This window comes from Nothoprocta perdicaria, unplaced genomic scaffold, assembly GCF_003342845.1.
Source record: "Nothoprocta perdicaria isolate Ctin4 unplaced genomic scaffold, notPer1 scaffold_0, whole genome shotgun sequence".
Taxonomy (NCBI): Eukaryota; Metazoa; Chordata; class Aves; order Tinamiformes; family Tinamidae; genus Nothoprocta; species Nothoprocta perdicaria.
The window spans coordinates 14736485-14753212 of NW_020454092.1; the positions used below are offsets into that span (position 1 = coordinate 14736485).

Below are 16728 nucleotides of genomic sequence, written 5' to 3' on the forward strand. Positions count from 1 at the left end.
CGCCGCCATTGGCCCGCGCTCGCCTCGCCCCTGCCCGCCGCGCCCCCGCGCTCTAAGGGCACAGGCGCCCCGCGGGACGGGGAGGAGTGAGGGGGGTTGAGGGTTCGAGACCCGCCCCCGGCCGGTGCCGCCGGGAGCGGGTGGGAAGGAGCTCGGGAGCTGGGCTCGCTCCACGTGCATGTGGGCAGGAGTCACATGGATACACGGGATACAGGGGTACAGGGGTCACACAGATGCAAGGGGTACATGGATGCTGGGAATACACCGATAAAGAGTGGTAGACAGATATAAGGATCATACGGATGCAGGGGTCACATGGATGCAAGGATACATGGATGTAGGGATCACACATATGCAAGGATCACATGGATGCAGGGGTCACATGGATGCAGGGATACATGATGTAGGGATCACACATACACAAGGATCACATGGATGCCCGGGTCACATGGATGCAGGGATACATGGACGTAGGGGTCACACATATGCAAGGATCACATGGATGCAGGGGTCACACAGATGCAGGGATACAAGGATGTAGGGATCATGTATATGCAAGGATTACATGGATACAGGAGATACAGGGATGCAGGAGTCACAGGGGTGCAGGGGTCACACGGATGCCCAGATGCAGGGATCACGCATATGCAAGGATCACGCAGACATGGGGAACATGCAGATGCAGGAGTCACGCGTGTGCAGGAAGCAGGCGCCCGTGTTGCAGCAGCACTGCTGCCTTTTAGGTGCAGATAGCCCAGACAGCCACCCACGTCACTTGCTCACTGGTTTTCCAGTACCATTTTGTCTCCGTTACCAGACAAATCCCCCTGTCTTTCAGCAAACACCTAAAAAGCAGGTTGCAAGCAAAGAACCAGCTATTCTCTGTCTCCACTGTCGGAGAGTAGCCAATTACCCAAGTCCAGCCCTGCAGAGTCCATGTTCCTCACACTACATCGTGGCAGCAGCCTGTCCTTGTCTTGAAAAGGAGCTCATGCCTTGGCGAGACCAGACTTTCGGGCTGCAAACCTCCTGTTTCAGCTGGCTGTGTCTCATTGCAGTCACTGGGGCCACCCTGGGGACTCACTGAGTCCCCAAAATTAATTCCAGCCATTTTTAAGCTACAGCTTGAAATTATAGTTCACTGTCTATAGGAGCAAAAGCAAAGTAGTGTTGCTCGCTGCAGGAGTTTGCAGACCAGGGATGTGCCAGTAGCCTGGAAAAGAGCCACCACTTCTGTCTCCCAGAGCTCAGTCCCCCCCGGAGCTTCTGCACTGGAGCAAGGGAGCTGCTGGTGGCTGCAATGGAGCTGCTGGTGTTGCACAAAGCTGAGTGCACCAAGAAGGCGCGCTTCCAAAAACATTAAGATAAGACCCTGAAGCTCCACCTGGAGCTGGTATTTGTGCCAGACCCAGAGCTTGGGTTTTCCCCATGGAAAACTGAACGTGCTGGGGCATTTAGGAGCATCTCAGCTGCCTTCTCCGCAACAGCCTCGTGCTGCGGACACATCTGGAGCACCTGCCCTGTGCTCTTGGTGCTCCCGCTGCCAAGGAGGGACACACAGCGGAGGGAGGAGAAGAGCTTGGAGACAAGAGGGGAACCCTGGCAGCAGACAGCGTGCGATGAAGACTTTGGAGGGAGGAAGGTCAGGGTATATCTGTTTTCTCCTTCAGGTTTGCTGCCCAGAGAGCCTCGAGAGCAGCACATAAAGCGACGAAACGCCCCAAAGGCGCGCCGGGGAGGCGTGTGGGGCGCCGTGCCCAGCGCTGGGGCAGCCGCCGCTCTGAGGGCCGGTGCCAGCAGCGCCGGGCGTGCTCTGCGCTCGGATGCTCCCAACAAGGGCGGCTGTGATTCGGCGGCCGCGTGGACTCCGGTCCTGCCCCTCCGCGTGACATCGGCCGCGCGCGCGGAGCGGGCGCAGCGGCCGCGCCGCCAGCAGCACCGCCGCGCTCGCGCCAGGCATGAAGCCCTCCTGGCTCGGCGTGGACGTCGCCCGCGTCCTGCACCTGGCCGCCGTCTTCTGCCTCACGTGCGTGCTGCTCAAGGGCATCCAGCTGCTGCACCGCAGGCGGGAGCTGCTCCGAGCCTTCGCCAAGTTCCCGGGGCCCCCCACCCACTGGCTCTTCGGACACGTCCATGAGGTAGGAGAGGAGCTGGATTTGCCTCCCCGCGGTGGGGAGGGGGATGCCGGAATGAGCTGAATGCCCCTCTGCCAGCAAAGCAGTTTCCCCAAGTCATGGTTGCGGGCGGGGGTGGAATGAGATTGACAGGGATTATCCCCGGAGAATTCCTTCCCCGAATGCCAGGGCTAACGGGAAGCAGGGCATCCTTTTTCTCCGGTGGCAGATGAGCTGTTTTCCGTCTATCTCAGCGGCGGCTCCCGGCTCTCCCGGCTGAGCGGTGCCCGAGGGCAGCGCGCGGAGCCGGCCGCAGGAGGCGGCAGCAGCGGCGAGCGCGGCAGCCGCTCTGAATCCCGCTCATGTCCGGGTGCACCGAACCCGGGATTCACTCCGCCTGTGAACCGAGGAGACTGGTTTTGGCTTTCTTGGCATGGATGTGCAGGCACATTGCCTGCAAGGAGCAGCCTGGCTGCCTCTGCAGACGTGTTAGTACAGCTTACAGGAAGCTGTAAATGAGCTGCTTTCCTCTATTGCATGAAGCGAAAGTCCCCTCAGTGCATGCTAAAGACTGTGTAAAATCATGCACTGCATTTACAGGCATTTTATATGCAGTTATTGCCAACTGCAGCTGAATAAAGTACATTTGCCCATTTGTCAGCTGTGACAATTTATGCTAGAATGAGATTTAATCTTGTTGCTCACTCACTCATCACACTGCTGTGTTGTTCACGGTTCAGCTTTTACCTTCGACAATATTTGCTGAAGGAGAATTTGCCGATTAAATGCTGCTAAGCTCACTTTGGAGCAAAAGTTCATTAATCCTGCAGGAAATATGTAAATATTTAAACCAGATAGAATGGCTTAATACAGAATTTGCATGCACCTTTATAACTGTTAGGAGGACCTAGTGGAAAACCTGTGTTCAGCTATATGAACACCGAGATCTCCTGTTCTAATCCATTAAAGTAATTCATTACCAATTTTAATTCAGATTAAACTTTGCTTTTATCAGATCAATTTTGTACCTCAAATACATAAAACATGCTTCAGCTATTTCTCCTGTGAATGCATTAGTGTTTGTCTTAAGGCACTCTTAAATCACTAAATAGAAATAGAAATAGAAAAGGTGTAAAATATCTGAAGAGGTCGTGTAAACCTATTCTATGTCTTTCAGGTCTTTTTGGAAAAAAAGTGGAAAATGTGACTTAGTTAAAACCCAGAGTCCTGAATTGGCCAAGCAAGTTTCCCTATAGTAACAGTTCCTGGGAATCGTAAGAGGGAAAGGGAATATAACCCTGGGGCCAGGAAGGCTGGCAGCTCCCTGGGATTACCTGGCTTATTTTAACACCTGGTAAACAAGCCTATTTTTGACTGAGTACAGGGCAGCTTACTGCTCAGATTTCAGCTCCTCTATTTCCTCAATTTCATTTGCCATCAGTGTGTAGTCATTAGCTAATACCTTTAAGCACTTCTTTCTGGATGCTTTAATGCTGGCTCTATTCCAAATCTTGCATTTCAGCCTGAGAGCAGGCTATTAACTTTCCTCTTTAGAACCAAGCAAGGGTTAGACTTTTCTTTTAAATCACCAAAGGGAAGAAAAAGCAAAAGTGATGGCCTTTTGGCCAGATTCACATATCTAGAGCATTGGTTAGAGAAGTTAAAGCATTCAGTGCAATTTTGTCTGCAGCCTGCAGGACTTTAAACCCTCTGTTCCCTGCGCTTGCTCGGCATGACAGGTAGAGGTTACTCTCCTTGGCCTCATCTCTCCGTTCAAATAAAGCCAATTCATCCTATGCTAGCAAAAGGATTATTCCCTCTGGCACAGATTAAATTGGATGCTCGTACCCCAAGATCAAGGCAGGGTCCGAGGACTTCTCTCCCTTGGACTTCTGCCACCCCTAGAAATTCAGGCACAATGAGGCTTATTCAGCACCTCCCAATTACTTCCACCACGTCTATGCTTCTTATTGCTTGATGACAAGTAAAAATGCCAGCAGCCATCTCAAGGGTAATTTCTGTTGTTTAAGTGTCACTGTATTAAATTCATGGGGGCACAGCCCATTCCTGCTGACATCATCATGGTAAAAGCTAGCAGGTGGCTTTTTTCAAGGAAACTACTCAGTCTGGGAGATGTAACCAGAGAAATTTACGTTTCTCCTTAGTAAGTGCCAAGTCTTGAGCACGAGAAGGTGAATAAATGAAAACTGGATGTAGCTCTTGGGACATGGGGCTCTGCCAGACGCAGGGCAGCTGCTGGCTGTGCCGTGGTCATCCACAGCAAGTCTGCAACATGAAGGGAGCCCAGGACAAACTCCTTCTGCCCACACGGACACTTTTGCAAGGATGGCTCGTGCAGACCATGCAGAGCCTGAGAGAGGTCAGCAGTATAGATGTGCCACCTGCACATTTTGTTTTGTGTCCCGCAAGACACCTTACTGCATGTCCCCTGGGTAAATCTGCTTTTCCTAGCTGAGAGAAAGCCTGGTGTCATTGATTGTTTGAATACGAGCCAAGCCAAGATCAAAGATGAACTGAGATAACCTGGCAATAAAGAAATTGAGCAAACATTCACTGAACTTGATAAACAAGGAGTTTTTCTAGCTGATTTCTATGCCAGCATTATTTTTCAAATTAATCTCATGGTGAATGTAATTAAACTTCAAACTTAAAGTCAAAGCCGCCCCAGCCATTTCAGCACTAGTTTACCAAAATCCTTCCCTCTGCACACTGTCACAGCTGGATTAGATCTCTGGATTGCCCACTTTGACAGGCTAATTTTTCTTCAAGGAAAAGGCTGATCTGCTTTTCTCTGCCTGTGACTTTAGACCTTTCCATTGAGATTTCTGACTAGTTCTTTGTTTTCTGGTGAAATTGTATATCTCAGAATGAAACTTCCAGGGAACAGAGATGAATCTTTCTGGGAGTGGGATGGCTGTTCACTGCATGTTAAATTGAATTCCTGAAAATCCAAGACATATTTATTTGAAGTTATGGACTAATATCCCTTCCTCTGTACACTCTAACGGTGATTTTGAACTATTGAATTTTACCTGAACTCAGACCTTCTCCATGTAAATAGCTAGAGGAATCTGTGGAGCAGGTTTTCCAGTCAAAGACATTGTTGTACTCAGCAGGCAAAGCAGCTGGTTGCCATAAAGAGTGGCTGTATTTTGTCATTAATGAAGGGTGCTAATTGCTCACCAATATGCAAGTGAGAACATACTTTGATGTCACAAAAACCAGATGCTGTTTGGGGTAAATCTGATTCTCTTTTGGAGTCTCCATAGCAATAGAGCATATAACACATGTGCAAGGTAGACCATCATCCCTAAAGGTGTTCTCTATGGTTAGAATTAGTTTATATGGAAGAATTATTTTATATGATGTTTTCAACTAACAAGCATATCTATTTCTTATGGTATGCAAGCCCAGAGGGAGAGGGATCATGTGTTGTTTGTGATTACCTGTTCTTGTGATGCAGGAAGTCCTTGAGTTTTTCAAGACAATATGGGTTTGTTTTGGGTTTTCTCGGTCTCAGTGCTCTCTCTCTTTTTACTTTTCCACAATTACAGTTTTTGAAAGAGGAAGAGATTCTGGACAAGTCAGAGGCATGGGCACAGAAGTACTTATATGCCCACCCCAACTGGTTTGGGAGTTTCATGGCTATCCTGACTGTCTCAGACCCTGACTATGCTAAAACTCTGTTTGCCAGAGCAGGTAAGAGATGCTGCGTTCAACGGTGGAGCAACGGTGGCAGAACTGCCAATTCCAAGAGAGCAATTCACAGCAAAGTGGGGTCTCGCAGATGGGTTGTCTTGCAGAAATCATCTACCAACCAATTTTACCGTTATTTCACCTGGGTCCCACTGCTTTGTGCCTGAATCTTGGCTGTTTCATGCAGAGCTGCTGTTTCACTAGCAGGAGCTGCCTGGCTTTGACCAAGCCTGTCTACCCAAATAGCGTTCATCCTCTCAGCTGCCTATCCCCTGAAATCAGCAGAATTTCTAATTTGAAAATCAAATTTGTTCAAGCTCCGTAAAAAAAGCGTGTCTTCTTGGTGCCTGATCCCAAGGAGAAAGATCCTGTTTTTTTTTTTTTTTTTTTTTTTTTATCAGCTACTGTGGAATTTGGCTCACGCCCTCATCTCATAGCAGGGAGCAGTATGTTTACTGCATCCTAAGAGAAAAGTGCTAAACTTTGCTGTTAGGAAAAGAAAGTCATGTATTGCCCAGCATATTCATTTGACCTTGGACTATTAATGTTCTTGCTATTCCAGTTCATGTGTCTGCTCTTATATATGAGTTTTCCAACTGGACCAAACAGTGTTTGCTGTGAAATACTGATTAATTTTGATGGGATGATATCAATTCTGTTGCATCTTAACCAAAAGTTGTATCCCAGAGCAAGCTTTAAATAGGAAAGTAGATTGATACTGGTAAAATATTTACTGTTTTTTTCTTTCTTTCTTGGTGAATTTTTTTTTTTTTTTTAACAGATCCCAAGGACGACGTTAGTTATAAACACCTTGTTCCATGGATTGGTATGTATTCCCAGGGCTTTGGCTACCAGGAGTCATTCTGAAATTAGTCAAGGACATACTATAAATAAGCAGCATTGCACTTGTTCCTTGATACAGTTATAGCTAAAAGTTTCCTGCAACTATCATGTTTATTGAAAAAGATGCTAAATGATGCTGTGTTTTTATGCTTCTCAGAAAGAAAGTTCAGCCACCAGGCATATGAACAAATGAGGACCACCTACGTGTTCATTGGAGAAACTCCAATTCAACAGTGCCTTTTAGAGGAACAATGCAAAATTTATCTGTTTACCTGAACTTCTTGCTCTAGGAACATTGCTCTTCCTTTGTGACATTAATGCTGTGTAGTTTTTGTCCTGCCAAGAGCCAGGGGAGCACAGCTTTTGACCAGTTCTTCTAAGCTGTCACATCTGGTCGTGCTTGAGAGGTGCAGGAACTGGTAGACAATCAAAACAGAAAGGTTTTCTTGGTTTCCAGAAAATGCCCTTTCAATGCTATTTCAAGCTCTGGGTTAGGTTCAGTGGGGTTCTTGTTTTACTTTACACTGGGCTTGTATAGGCACGTGAAAGTTGTCTGCCTCCAGCTACCAAAACCTCAAGTGCTACAAGCTCCGGTGCCTGTGTTTCCCCAGGGAATGGATTACTGGTCTTACATGGGCCAAAATGGCACCAACACCGAAAACTTCTGACTCCGGGGTTTCATTTTGACGTCTTGAAACCTTACGTGGCCCTGATGGCAGAGTCTACTAATGTGATGCTGGTAGGAATGATCCCTGCTCCTGTTTTCTCTCCTGCTTTCTTTGTGATAGTCCTGGCTGGTTAGTGGTAAATTGCTGGATCAGAGTTTTCTTGTAGTACTTGCCACCTGGCTGGTTGATAACCATGAGGACAAGCTTTGGTTTGGTTTAGTTTTCTGAATTGCCACGAGTCACCAGCTGCAAGCCAAAGGAATTACTGGGTTGGGCTTTTCTAAGAGGGACTGTGCCTTTGTTACTGCTTTGGGCTGCTTTTCTAAAATTTCAGGATTAATATTAGTATCATCTCCAAGCTGCGTGTAATCCCAGTCCCAACTGCAGCTTCATAGAAGGCATTTATTATAAATGAAAACCCAAAGAAATTAAAAACTTATCATAAATCCTAGAAAATAAAGGTTAGAGCATAGCTACTCTGTGACCTATGATTAGAAGATACTATTTAATGTCAGTGTACCTAGGCCTGGATTGCAGTCCCTGTCTTGCCAGATACACAGTGAAACTGCACTGCTGGTTATCTGGTGATGCTGAGTGCCATAGAAAGCCCTGCAACTACAAAGTCTGGAGCACAGGGCCTTGAGCACACCCAGATCTGCACCAGCAGAGGCCTGGGTGCAAGCAGGATGCATCTTGGGCTCAAACCCAGGATAGACAGCAATAATAAGGGGGGACTAAGTTGTATTTCCACCCCAAATTGTTTTAAAATTCCAAATTCCTGTGATGTTGTCCCCAGTTTGTCTCCAATAACTGTGTTCCAGGCTCAGCAATGTGCTCCATCGAGCCCTGGCAGCTCCCAGCTCTCTGCCCTCGCCAGCCCAGATGAGAGCAGACCAGGTTGGGGCTTGCTAGGGAGCCCAGAAAACTTGTGCAATGCTTGGTATCACCTGGCAATTTAGAGTTGCTTGCAGACAACACAAAAGTGCCTCCTGTGTAGCACATGCCACCAGGTGGCAATCTTTATATATGCCAAAGACACAAATCTGGACATATAGACCCTGCTTTCCAGCCTGGATCTGTGCTGTGTGAGCTCAGGTGCAGCTGAGCTGGTTTTTAGTTTTACTCTTTCTCAGCTTTTGAATCCACTAGTTTCTCACAATCCCTCAGGGACAGAGGATCAGAGTTACCTTTTTCCCCTCAATAGTTTCTCTAGGGATCCTCCATGGGAAGAGCTGAGCAAAAGCTCTCTGTTACATGCTGGGGAAATACCTTGGAGGAGAGACAGTAGGATGTAGAAGAAGTCTTAAACAGAAGTTTACATCTTATGCACCAAAGTCTTATGTACTTCAGAGACAGATCCATAAAAAGCAGGTTTGATGAAGGTCTAGCCAGTATCCAAGAGTGCCCAAGACCAAGGTGGTATAAAACACTGCACTCTTGGCCCCTGACTATCATCAAGATCTTGCAGGTAAATGAGAGCAGGTCCTGAGCAGACCACCCGGGCCATGCAGGAGGTCGGGCATGGACCCTGACCCCAGCAAGCTGCACGTAGACCCCAGACCTCCCCAGCAACCAAGTCTCATGTAGCAGAAATGCTTCACTTGTGTCATTACCTGGGTGCTCCATCCACAGGGAACAGGACACATTCACTCCCTGGTGAAAGGCAGCTCACAAGCCTTGGTGATTAGCTGAGAATAGGCTGTTTATACCCAGCTGCATTGTGACTTGTCATCAAAGTGACTGATCCCAAGCAAGTTGGAGGCTCAGACTGGGTTCTGGCTTCCCCTCTCTAGGATTTCAAGAGAGTTTTCCAGATAGATTTCTTTTCCATTTTCCTGGGACATAGCACTATCTGAGCACTTGTTTAACTGGAGAATAAGGACAGATTTTGCAAAACAGTTTTTTACCTTCTCACCTCTGTCTCTTCCGTGCACTAGGATAAGTGGGAACAGATGATCACAGACGGGAAACCTGTGGAGCTCTTTGAGCACGTCAGCTTGATGACTCTCGATAGCATCATGAAATGTGCCTTCAGCTGCCACAGCAACTGCCAGACCAACAGGTCAGTGGTGGCAGCTCCAGCCCTGGCCAAAGGTTTGCTGCTCGTGAGGTCCCTGTGCAAGCTGCTTGTCATGAAAATCTCATTTTCATTTAAAGGATTCTCCAGCTCATAATAGCAGGACAGTTCAGTGGCAAGGGAGTACAGAAGTCCCCTGTTCCTGGCAGGGAGAAGTGCTTCTTCCATATCCCATATTAATGGGCTTTATTAATTATCTGGTTCTTAGCAGCTTTTCCAATGGGAAGTTCTCTGGAGGACCCTGGGGAGCTGTGTTAGTCACTTTTCATGGACCCTGGGGAGCTGGGGCTCGAGGGGGTTGAGAACATGGAAACTCATTGTACATCCCACTACAAGCAGCAGAATAAATCCCATTCCCCCATTTTGCAGGCAAAACAGCTACATCCAGGCCGTGTACAGACTGTGCTACCTGGTGCACCAGAGACTCAGCATCTTCCCCTACCACAACGACATCATTTACTGGCTCAGCCCCCATGGTTACTGGTTCAGGAAGGCCTGCAAGCTCGCACACCAGCACACAGGTATTCCCTTCTCTTTATCTTTTCAAATCAAAGCTTTCCTGCAGGGCAAATAGAGGCAATCAGAGCCTTCCAAAGAACAAGCATGGTCCAAGCACTGCATCTGTCTCATCCGACACTGCTCCAGCCTCCATCCTAAAGACACCCCATCCAGACCTGAGAAGTATCGAAACCTCATGAGATCCTGAATGGCAACCAGGGGCAGTTTATTTATTTACCGCCTTGCCAGACTGCCCAGGGGCCTCAGAACAAGGATCTGGAGTCTCTGTGCAGAGCCTCAGTGTGCTGAGTCGGGTAACAGCTCTGGCCCAGCAGATCTGGCACTATGTTGCCCAAAGGGCACATTTGTTTGCTGGTTCAGGGCTGGTGGATCCTGTTGTCCACAACAGAATTATTCACTGGGCTTCTGCACCCTCCTGCCAGTGCTGGCACACTTGCAGCACAGCTTGCTGGATGGCAGCATCTGGGAGGAACCAGCATCTCCGGGATAGTCTGTGTGACCTGGGCTGCTCGGACACAGTACCAGTAAATACAGTATGTGCGTAGCAGGCTCAGGGGACTCCAAGTCCTTATATTGAGGCTCAAAACCGTTGTTTACCTTCTAGTGTTGATAGAGGCTTACAGAACCAACATCCAGCAATGATTCGTGTTGGACATGAAGCTTTGCAGGGGTCTAATAACTCTTGGGATAAATGGGATTAATGGAGTACAATTCCCTTTGGGAATGCTTCTCCTAAAACACCAGTGAGTGGTGAGATGGAGGCATCCAGTGCTAGAGACAACACCAAAGGAAGGAGTGGTTTCTTTCCCATGCTATGCTTGATTTAAATGCAGGTTGTGTGGGTAAAATAGGCTAAGGAATCTGTGGTAGGCCGAGACGAAGATGACCAAACAGGATTGCCTATTGCAGCTGGTGGCACTGTGCACATGATTTCTTGCCATGCTATTGAAAATGCAAGACTTCATGGGGTACGGAAAAACAAGCGTCAGATGTGAGGAACTGTATCTAAATGGAGATTACACCATTCCCTACACCCTTGGGTGAGCTATGCCTTGGAGGTGGGCTCAGCATCTCCAGCTGCTGCTGAACCTTTCACTCTTTCTTACTCAGATAAGGTGATCAAAGAGCGAAAGGAGTCTCTTAAGGATGAGCAGGAATTTGAAAAGATCCAGAAGAAAAGACATTTGGACTTCCTGGACATTCTGCTCTGTGCTAAAGTGAGTGGTGGGGAGAGGCTGTACAGTCCAGCACAGCAAAGAGAGGGCAAGAAAGAGAGTTTTACAGGGTCTAACACAAACCACCATAGCCCTTAGGAACTACAAGGGCCATTAAAATAGATACAGTCAGTCTAAAACAAGGTCTCCTGTCCTAGTCAGCTGAGAAGGAGACAAGAAGGCCCAATTTTCCTCTCCATGTCTCTGAAATGTTGATAGTGTCTGTTGAGTAACAAGGACAGGAATTTGAGAGTCTCGTCAGTTTAAATATGAAGGAGAAAGGCTGACAAAGGAGTTTAAAAGCAAAGGACAAGGGGTCCTGAGCTAGTCTAAGCAGAGATTTGGGTTGGTTTGTACGTATCCCAAGGGCATCCTTACTCTGCTTTGCAATAGCTGAAAGAATATAACGTTCCCTCTTGGATTAACCCAAGCCCATGGAAATCTCTGGGTCTTTAGGACGAGAATGGATCTGGTCTCTCCGATGAGGACCTCCGTGCCGAGGTGGACACGTTCATGTTTGAGGGTCACGACACCACAGCCAGCGGGATCTCCTGGCTCTTTTACTGCTTGGCGTCACACCCGGAGCACCAGACGCGGTGCAGGGAGGAGATCCAGGGGATTCTGGGAGACCGGGATACACTTCGGTGGTGAGTTTTCTCAACGTTGTTCAGAGGTGCCCTGGGAACCCTCGTGTGCAGCACCCCATGGAATGAATGCTGTTGGCCCCTCCGTACTAACCACATACTGCAAGGTGGTTGGCAAAGACCTGCATGGTCACAAGTCCAACGTGTCCATGGGTGCAAGCCGTGCACCCACAGCGGGAAGGAGACTCACTTCCTGCCTCTGCCTTCAGGGAGGACCTGGGGAAGATGACTTACACCACCATGTGCATCAAGGAGAGCCTTCGCCTGTACCCACCGGTGCCCGGCGTAGCCCGGCAGCTCAGCAAGCCCGTCACCTTCCACGACGGACGCTCCTTACCAGAAGGTCTGCAAATCCCAGTTTCTCTTTATGTCTCAGTGATAACTTGTCCTCTGAGACAACAGGCATGTTCTTACTACGGAGATGTGATGTGGCATCTCTGTTACAGCTTTCCTGCCACCAGCTGTACCTTTGTCCAAAGGCCCTTGTCATCCTGACCAAGAAAGAGGCAGCTGCTCATCAAGTCTGGCAAAGCTGTAGGTGAATGGTTGCCAGCAAATGGTCCTGCCTGGACTTGCAGAGTGAGGATTAGCCTGTACTAGGGTTTGCCTTTTTTTTTTTTTTTTTTTTTAAGAATCATAAAAGCAGGCAACTTTGTTGGGGGCGATGATGCACCTGCGATGCGGGTGCCTTGCTTATTTGCACCTTCTGGCTGCCTACAGATTCCAACAGCTAAGCAGATTGAAAATCTGTTGGATGAAATACTCCTTTGAAGTCTGTGACAAAATTCTCATAGGCTTTGAGTGGTTCGAGACTATGGCAATTTATACTTTTGTGTAAGCAGGATGCAGAATCTCGCTTTATCTTTGTCACTGAGCTCTTTTCTCATTTGGTTCCTTTATAGGTGCTACTGTTGCAATAAGCATTTATCTTATTCACAGAAATCCCAGCATATGGAAAGATCCTTCGGTAAGTTTTCTTCCACCCTTCTGATATTTTTTTTGTGCTTTATACAGTGTCCTCTAAAATGTCTTTGGCATACGTTACTAGGATAGCAGAGCCTTCTTGGTGCTCAGCATCTTTGCCCACAGGAATCACATCTCCCATTAATTTTATGCATTCTCACGAATGATTGCCTTGTTTTAGTCTTTGAGATTTGTTGAAAAGTATGTTCAGACTGTGCCAGCCTTCCCTCAAATCTATCTTGGTCGCTTTAAAGAAAGGACTGTTAGATTTATCTAGATAGCCCTTCCAAGTGCAAGCTTGTAGCTTTTCTAGCTCTCTATTCAGCAATTTTTAAAAGAATCTCTGCTCTCAACTTAAAATACTTCAATTGATGAAGAGCTGGTCATGTTCCCCAGGTTGGCTGTTACCATGGTTCATTCCACTTATCACAAAATAAATATTTGCTTGTCTGTGTTTGTCCAGCTTCGATTTACAGCCTTGCAGATTCTCCCCTCTTTCCAATAGAATGCTCAGAAATTATGGGGTGGGATCCAGACCTTCTGCAGATACCAGTCGGATCCTTTTCTCCTTAAATAATTGCTGTTTCTTCCTGTGCATACTTCACTTCCAGGTGTTTGATCCTTTGCGGTTTTCTCCTGAGAATGTGTCTGGCAGACATTCCCATGCCTTTTTGCCTTTTGCAGCTGGATTAAGGTAAAATACATTGAATTCCGAAAGAGTTATGGGGATAGGAAGGGGGTATTCTCTGAAAACTATTTAGTCTGATAGAGCATGTGCTGCTCTTTTAATTTCCATTGGGGAAGCATGCAGAGATCCAGCAGAAAGCAAACTTTGGGCCCTGATGTGCTGGTGTAGAAGACAGAGTGGTTTTAGCCACCATGGCTCGCCATCTCCTTGAGATACCACCATAATACCTACCCCAGAACTCTACCTCGTCAGCTCACTTGATAACTATCCTTAGCAATCACAATTGACCAAAAGCATAAGTAATATCTTTCCCGTGGACTGGGAGAGGCTGAGCTGTAGGATTGTTGGGGCCTTTTGTCAAGGCTTTGGTTGACGCATGCTGTTTGGCTTTGGTTGGTTTCCTGCATCTCCCAAATGTCTCTCTCCTCCCAGGAACTGCATCGGACAGCAGTTTGCCATGAATGAGATGAAGGTGGCTCTTGCACTGACCCTGCTGCGCTTCGAACTCTCCCCTGACACCTCCAACCTTCCCTGCAAGATACCTCATATCATCCTTCGTTCCAAAAATGGGATTCACCTGTACTTAAAGAAAATCCACTGATGCTGGAAAAAGGGCTCACTTTGTATGGGGGAGGCATCATACCAACAATGAGACAATATTTCATCAGAGCAAAAAGGCAAGGCAGGATTCAGGGATCTGGATTCCTAATTTTTGTGCTTCCTCCACCAGCCTTAGAGCCCTTTTTGGCCTTGCAGCCTATCACAATCTTTTCGTTTGATTTACAGTTTCTGCCAGTCTTTCCCTCACCAAACTCTGTCTTCACTCTCATGTCTTCTCCAGGTCTTTCCCATTGCCCTTCTACCTCCCTCGGTGCCTAGGCTGGAGCCTCTCAAATTGCATTTACTTCTATGAGGCCTTACAAGATCCGATCTTGCTCTCTCTTTTGTATCTGGTGGATCTCTGTTTTGTTAAAAGCACTGATTACAGTTTGGGCTCTTAACTTATGATCAGATTTCAAAATATGATGCCATTTTTGTCTTTTCATTTTAATAAACCAGTGATTATTCCTGTAATAGCCACTGCTTTGTTTTTTATTGTTGGTACCTACCAGCTTAATCAGAAATATCATTTAGAAGTGAGAGATGAAAAGGAAACACATGAACCCCTCAGGTTTCCCCACATCTCCCACACTGGCTGATGAGGCCTCCAAGCATCTGCTTTAATGGGAACCATCAAGGAATAAACCACCATTGGCCATCAAAGCAGCAAGAAGAGAGTCTTTGCTGGTGTTGCAAAAGCCTTCTTCAGTCTGGTGCAGCATTAGAAAGTCCTGCTCACATGTGGGACGTGCAAAGACAGGGTTTTATGGCCAGCTGACTCAGTTTAATCCTCTCTCCTATTTCGTCCCTCCTTTCCGGCCAAAGGGCACAGGTAACTGCCCATGGGTTTGTCTGCTCTACTCCAGCTGCCCCACATTTTAGTTAACTGAATTAACAGCAGTTCAATGTACAACCTTCATTAAGCAGTTGCACAGAAAGAATGGTGATGGCTAGAACCTGATTTTATCCTTTCTCTTCTTTTTTTTTTTTTTTTTTAATTATGGAGTTATATGAGATGTCCCCTGGACAGGCACTCAGTTACACCAGCAAGCTGTCTCTGCAGAAATCATTACTGGGGTAGAAAGTGTAAAACTGCTAAATGCCAAGTGCTAGTGTTGCTATTAGCATTACAGTGACATCGATAGTTCCTCAATTCGAGCTTCTTGTACCAGCTGCTATAAAACATCTGCTAACTCAGTGCCTGTCTTCATAAAACCAGAATTTATAGAGCAACCAAAGAGCTGCAAGTGCTTTAACCACGAAGCCATATGACTTGCAGGAGCTAAGAGACAGGAGTACAACAACCCAGCTCTTGCCATCACATCTCTCATCACTTGCCTTGACACCAACCTTGTCACCACTAAGGTCACCTTAACCATGTCACACACCGCTAATCAACACCGTTTTGAGCATATGCTGTTTCGGTCGTAGAGAGCAAGACACACATCTTCAAAGTTGCTTTTGAGGTCAGCATGGATGATTGCCAGGCTCTCCCACACTCGGGCCACCACTGCAGGGTTTCACTTATCTGTGGCATGGTAGGAACTGCCATCTGCTGGGCTAGCAAAAATGAATTTATCCAGCCAGCTTAATTCAGCATAGGCTGATAGCCTAGCTGAGCTGAGAGCCTAGATGGTATAGCCAAGCACTGGCTGCATGGCAGGATTTATGCAGGGAGAAAACGAAATTTGTGCTGAATAGTCCAAGGCAAGAAGATGAACAATCCAGCCATTGGAGGGGAGATTAATCCAAAGATGGGGTCATGATGATATTTCCCAGGAGAAGCTCTGGAAACTGTCTTCCTTCTTTCAGCTGCAATAATATGCTTAATGTCTGCTTCTAAGGGGCAATATTAATTACATTAATTGAAATTTTATTTTTAGCTGCGAAAAGGCTCACTGTAATATATGTAAGAATGATACAGATAAACTGTGTCATTCTTCTCTTGCTCTGAAGGTATCACCAGCCCATAAAAAATGCCACACTGAAGGTGGCCTCAGAACAACACTATATATCATGGTGTTCCAGCCACTAAAACCATGAACTAATTCCTTCCCTAAGCAAAGCCTTCAGTTTTCCTTGCAGTGACTACTGTGCTTCAGTAATGCCCCATAACAGCTAATTTGACCAGAAGAAATGCTAAGAGAAATAAAGTCACCATGTGCATGAATAACAACATGCCATTCAGCTTCATCCTAAATTCAGCTAGAATTTTGTTAACCCTGAGCTGGCAATATATATATATGTGTATATATATATGTATATATATATATATATACACACACACATACACTTTCCACCCTGCCACAGATCTAAGGAGGTGAGCATGCATGGATGCAGGCTGGCATTTTTCTTCCAGATATGAACAGGTCGCTGCTGTTTTGAGACAGGGATCCAGCTGTCCTTCCCTTGCTGGCCCTGAGCACTGGTTCTTTACCTTTCCAATAAGGGAGTGCTGGGAAACCACCTGTGACACCGTGTGACTCACACTACCCTGCAGTGAGCACGGAGGATTTATCACCCTCGTGCCCTGAGTGGTGTGTTGCAGAAGCTCTCCCAGGTGGGGTTCATCTGTGGATCATTTGTGCTTTCCACTAATTCCCACTTTATCCATGTTGAAGTACTTTGACCTAATTCCACCAGACTGCCCCCAAACCCTTCTTATTTGCAGCAGTAATAAA

At 46.9% G+C, this 16728-nt stretch overlaps 1 protein-coding gene across 1 annotated transcript; it reads left to right on the forward strand.

The window, feature by feature from the left end:
• The first annotated feature begins 1958 nt into the window (after positions 1-1958).
• On the forward strand, positions 1959-14488 carry LOC112942818 (cytochrome P450 4B1). Its single transcript, XM_026033839.1, has 12 exons — positions 1959-2138; positions 5690-5834; positions 6613-6657; positions 7286-7413; positions 9280-9404; positions 9789-9940; positions 11049-11155; positions 11609-11799; positions 12006-12139; positions 12699-12763; positions 13371-13453; positions 13880-14488. The coding sequence occupies exons 1-12, from the start codon at positions 1959-1961 to the stop codon at positions 14046-14048; spliced, it is 1524 nt and encodes a 507-aa protein (XP_025889624.1). The 3' UTR covers positions 14049-14488.
• The last annotated feature ends 2240 nt before the right edge of the window (positions 14489-16728 follow it).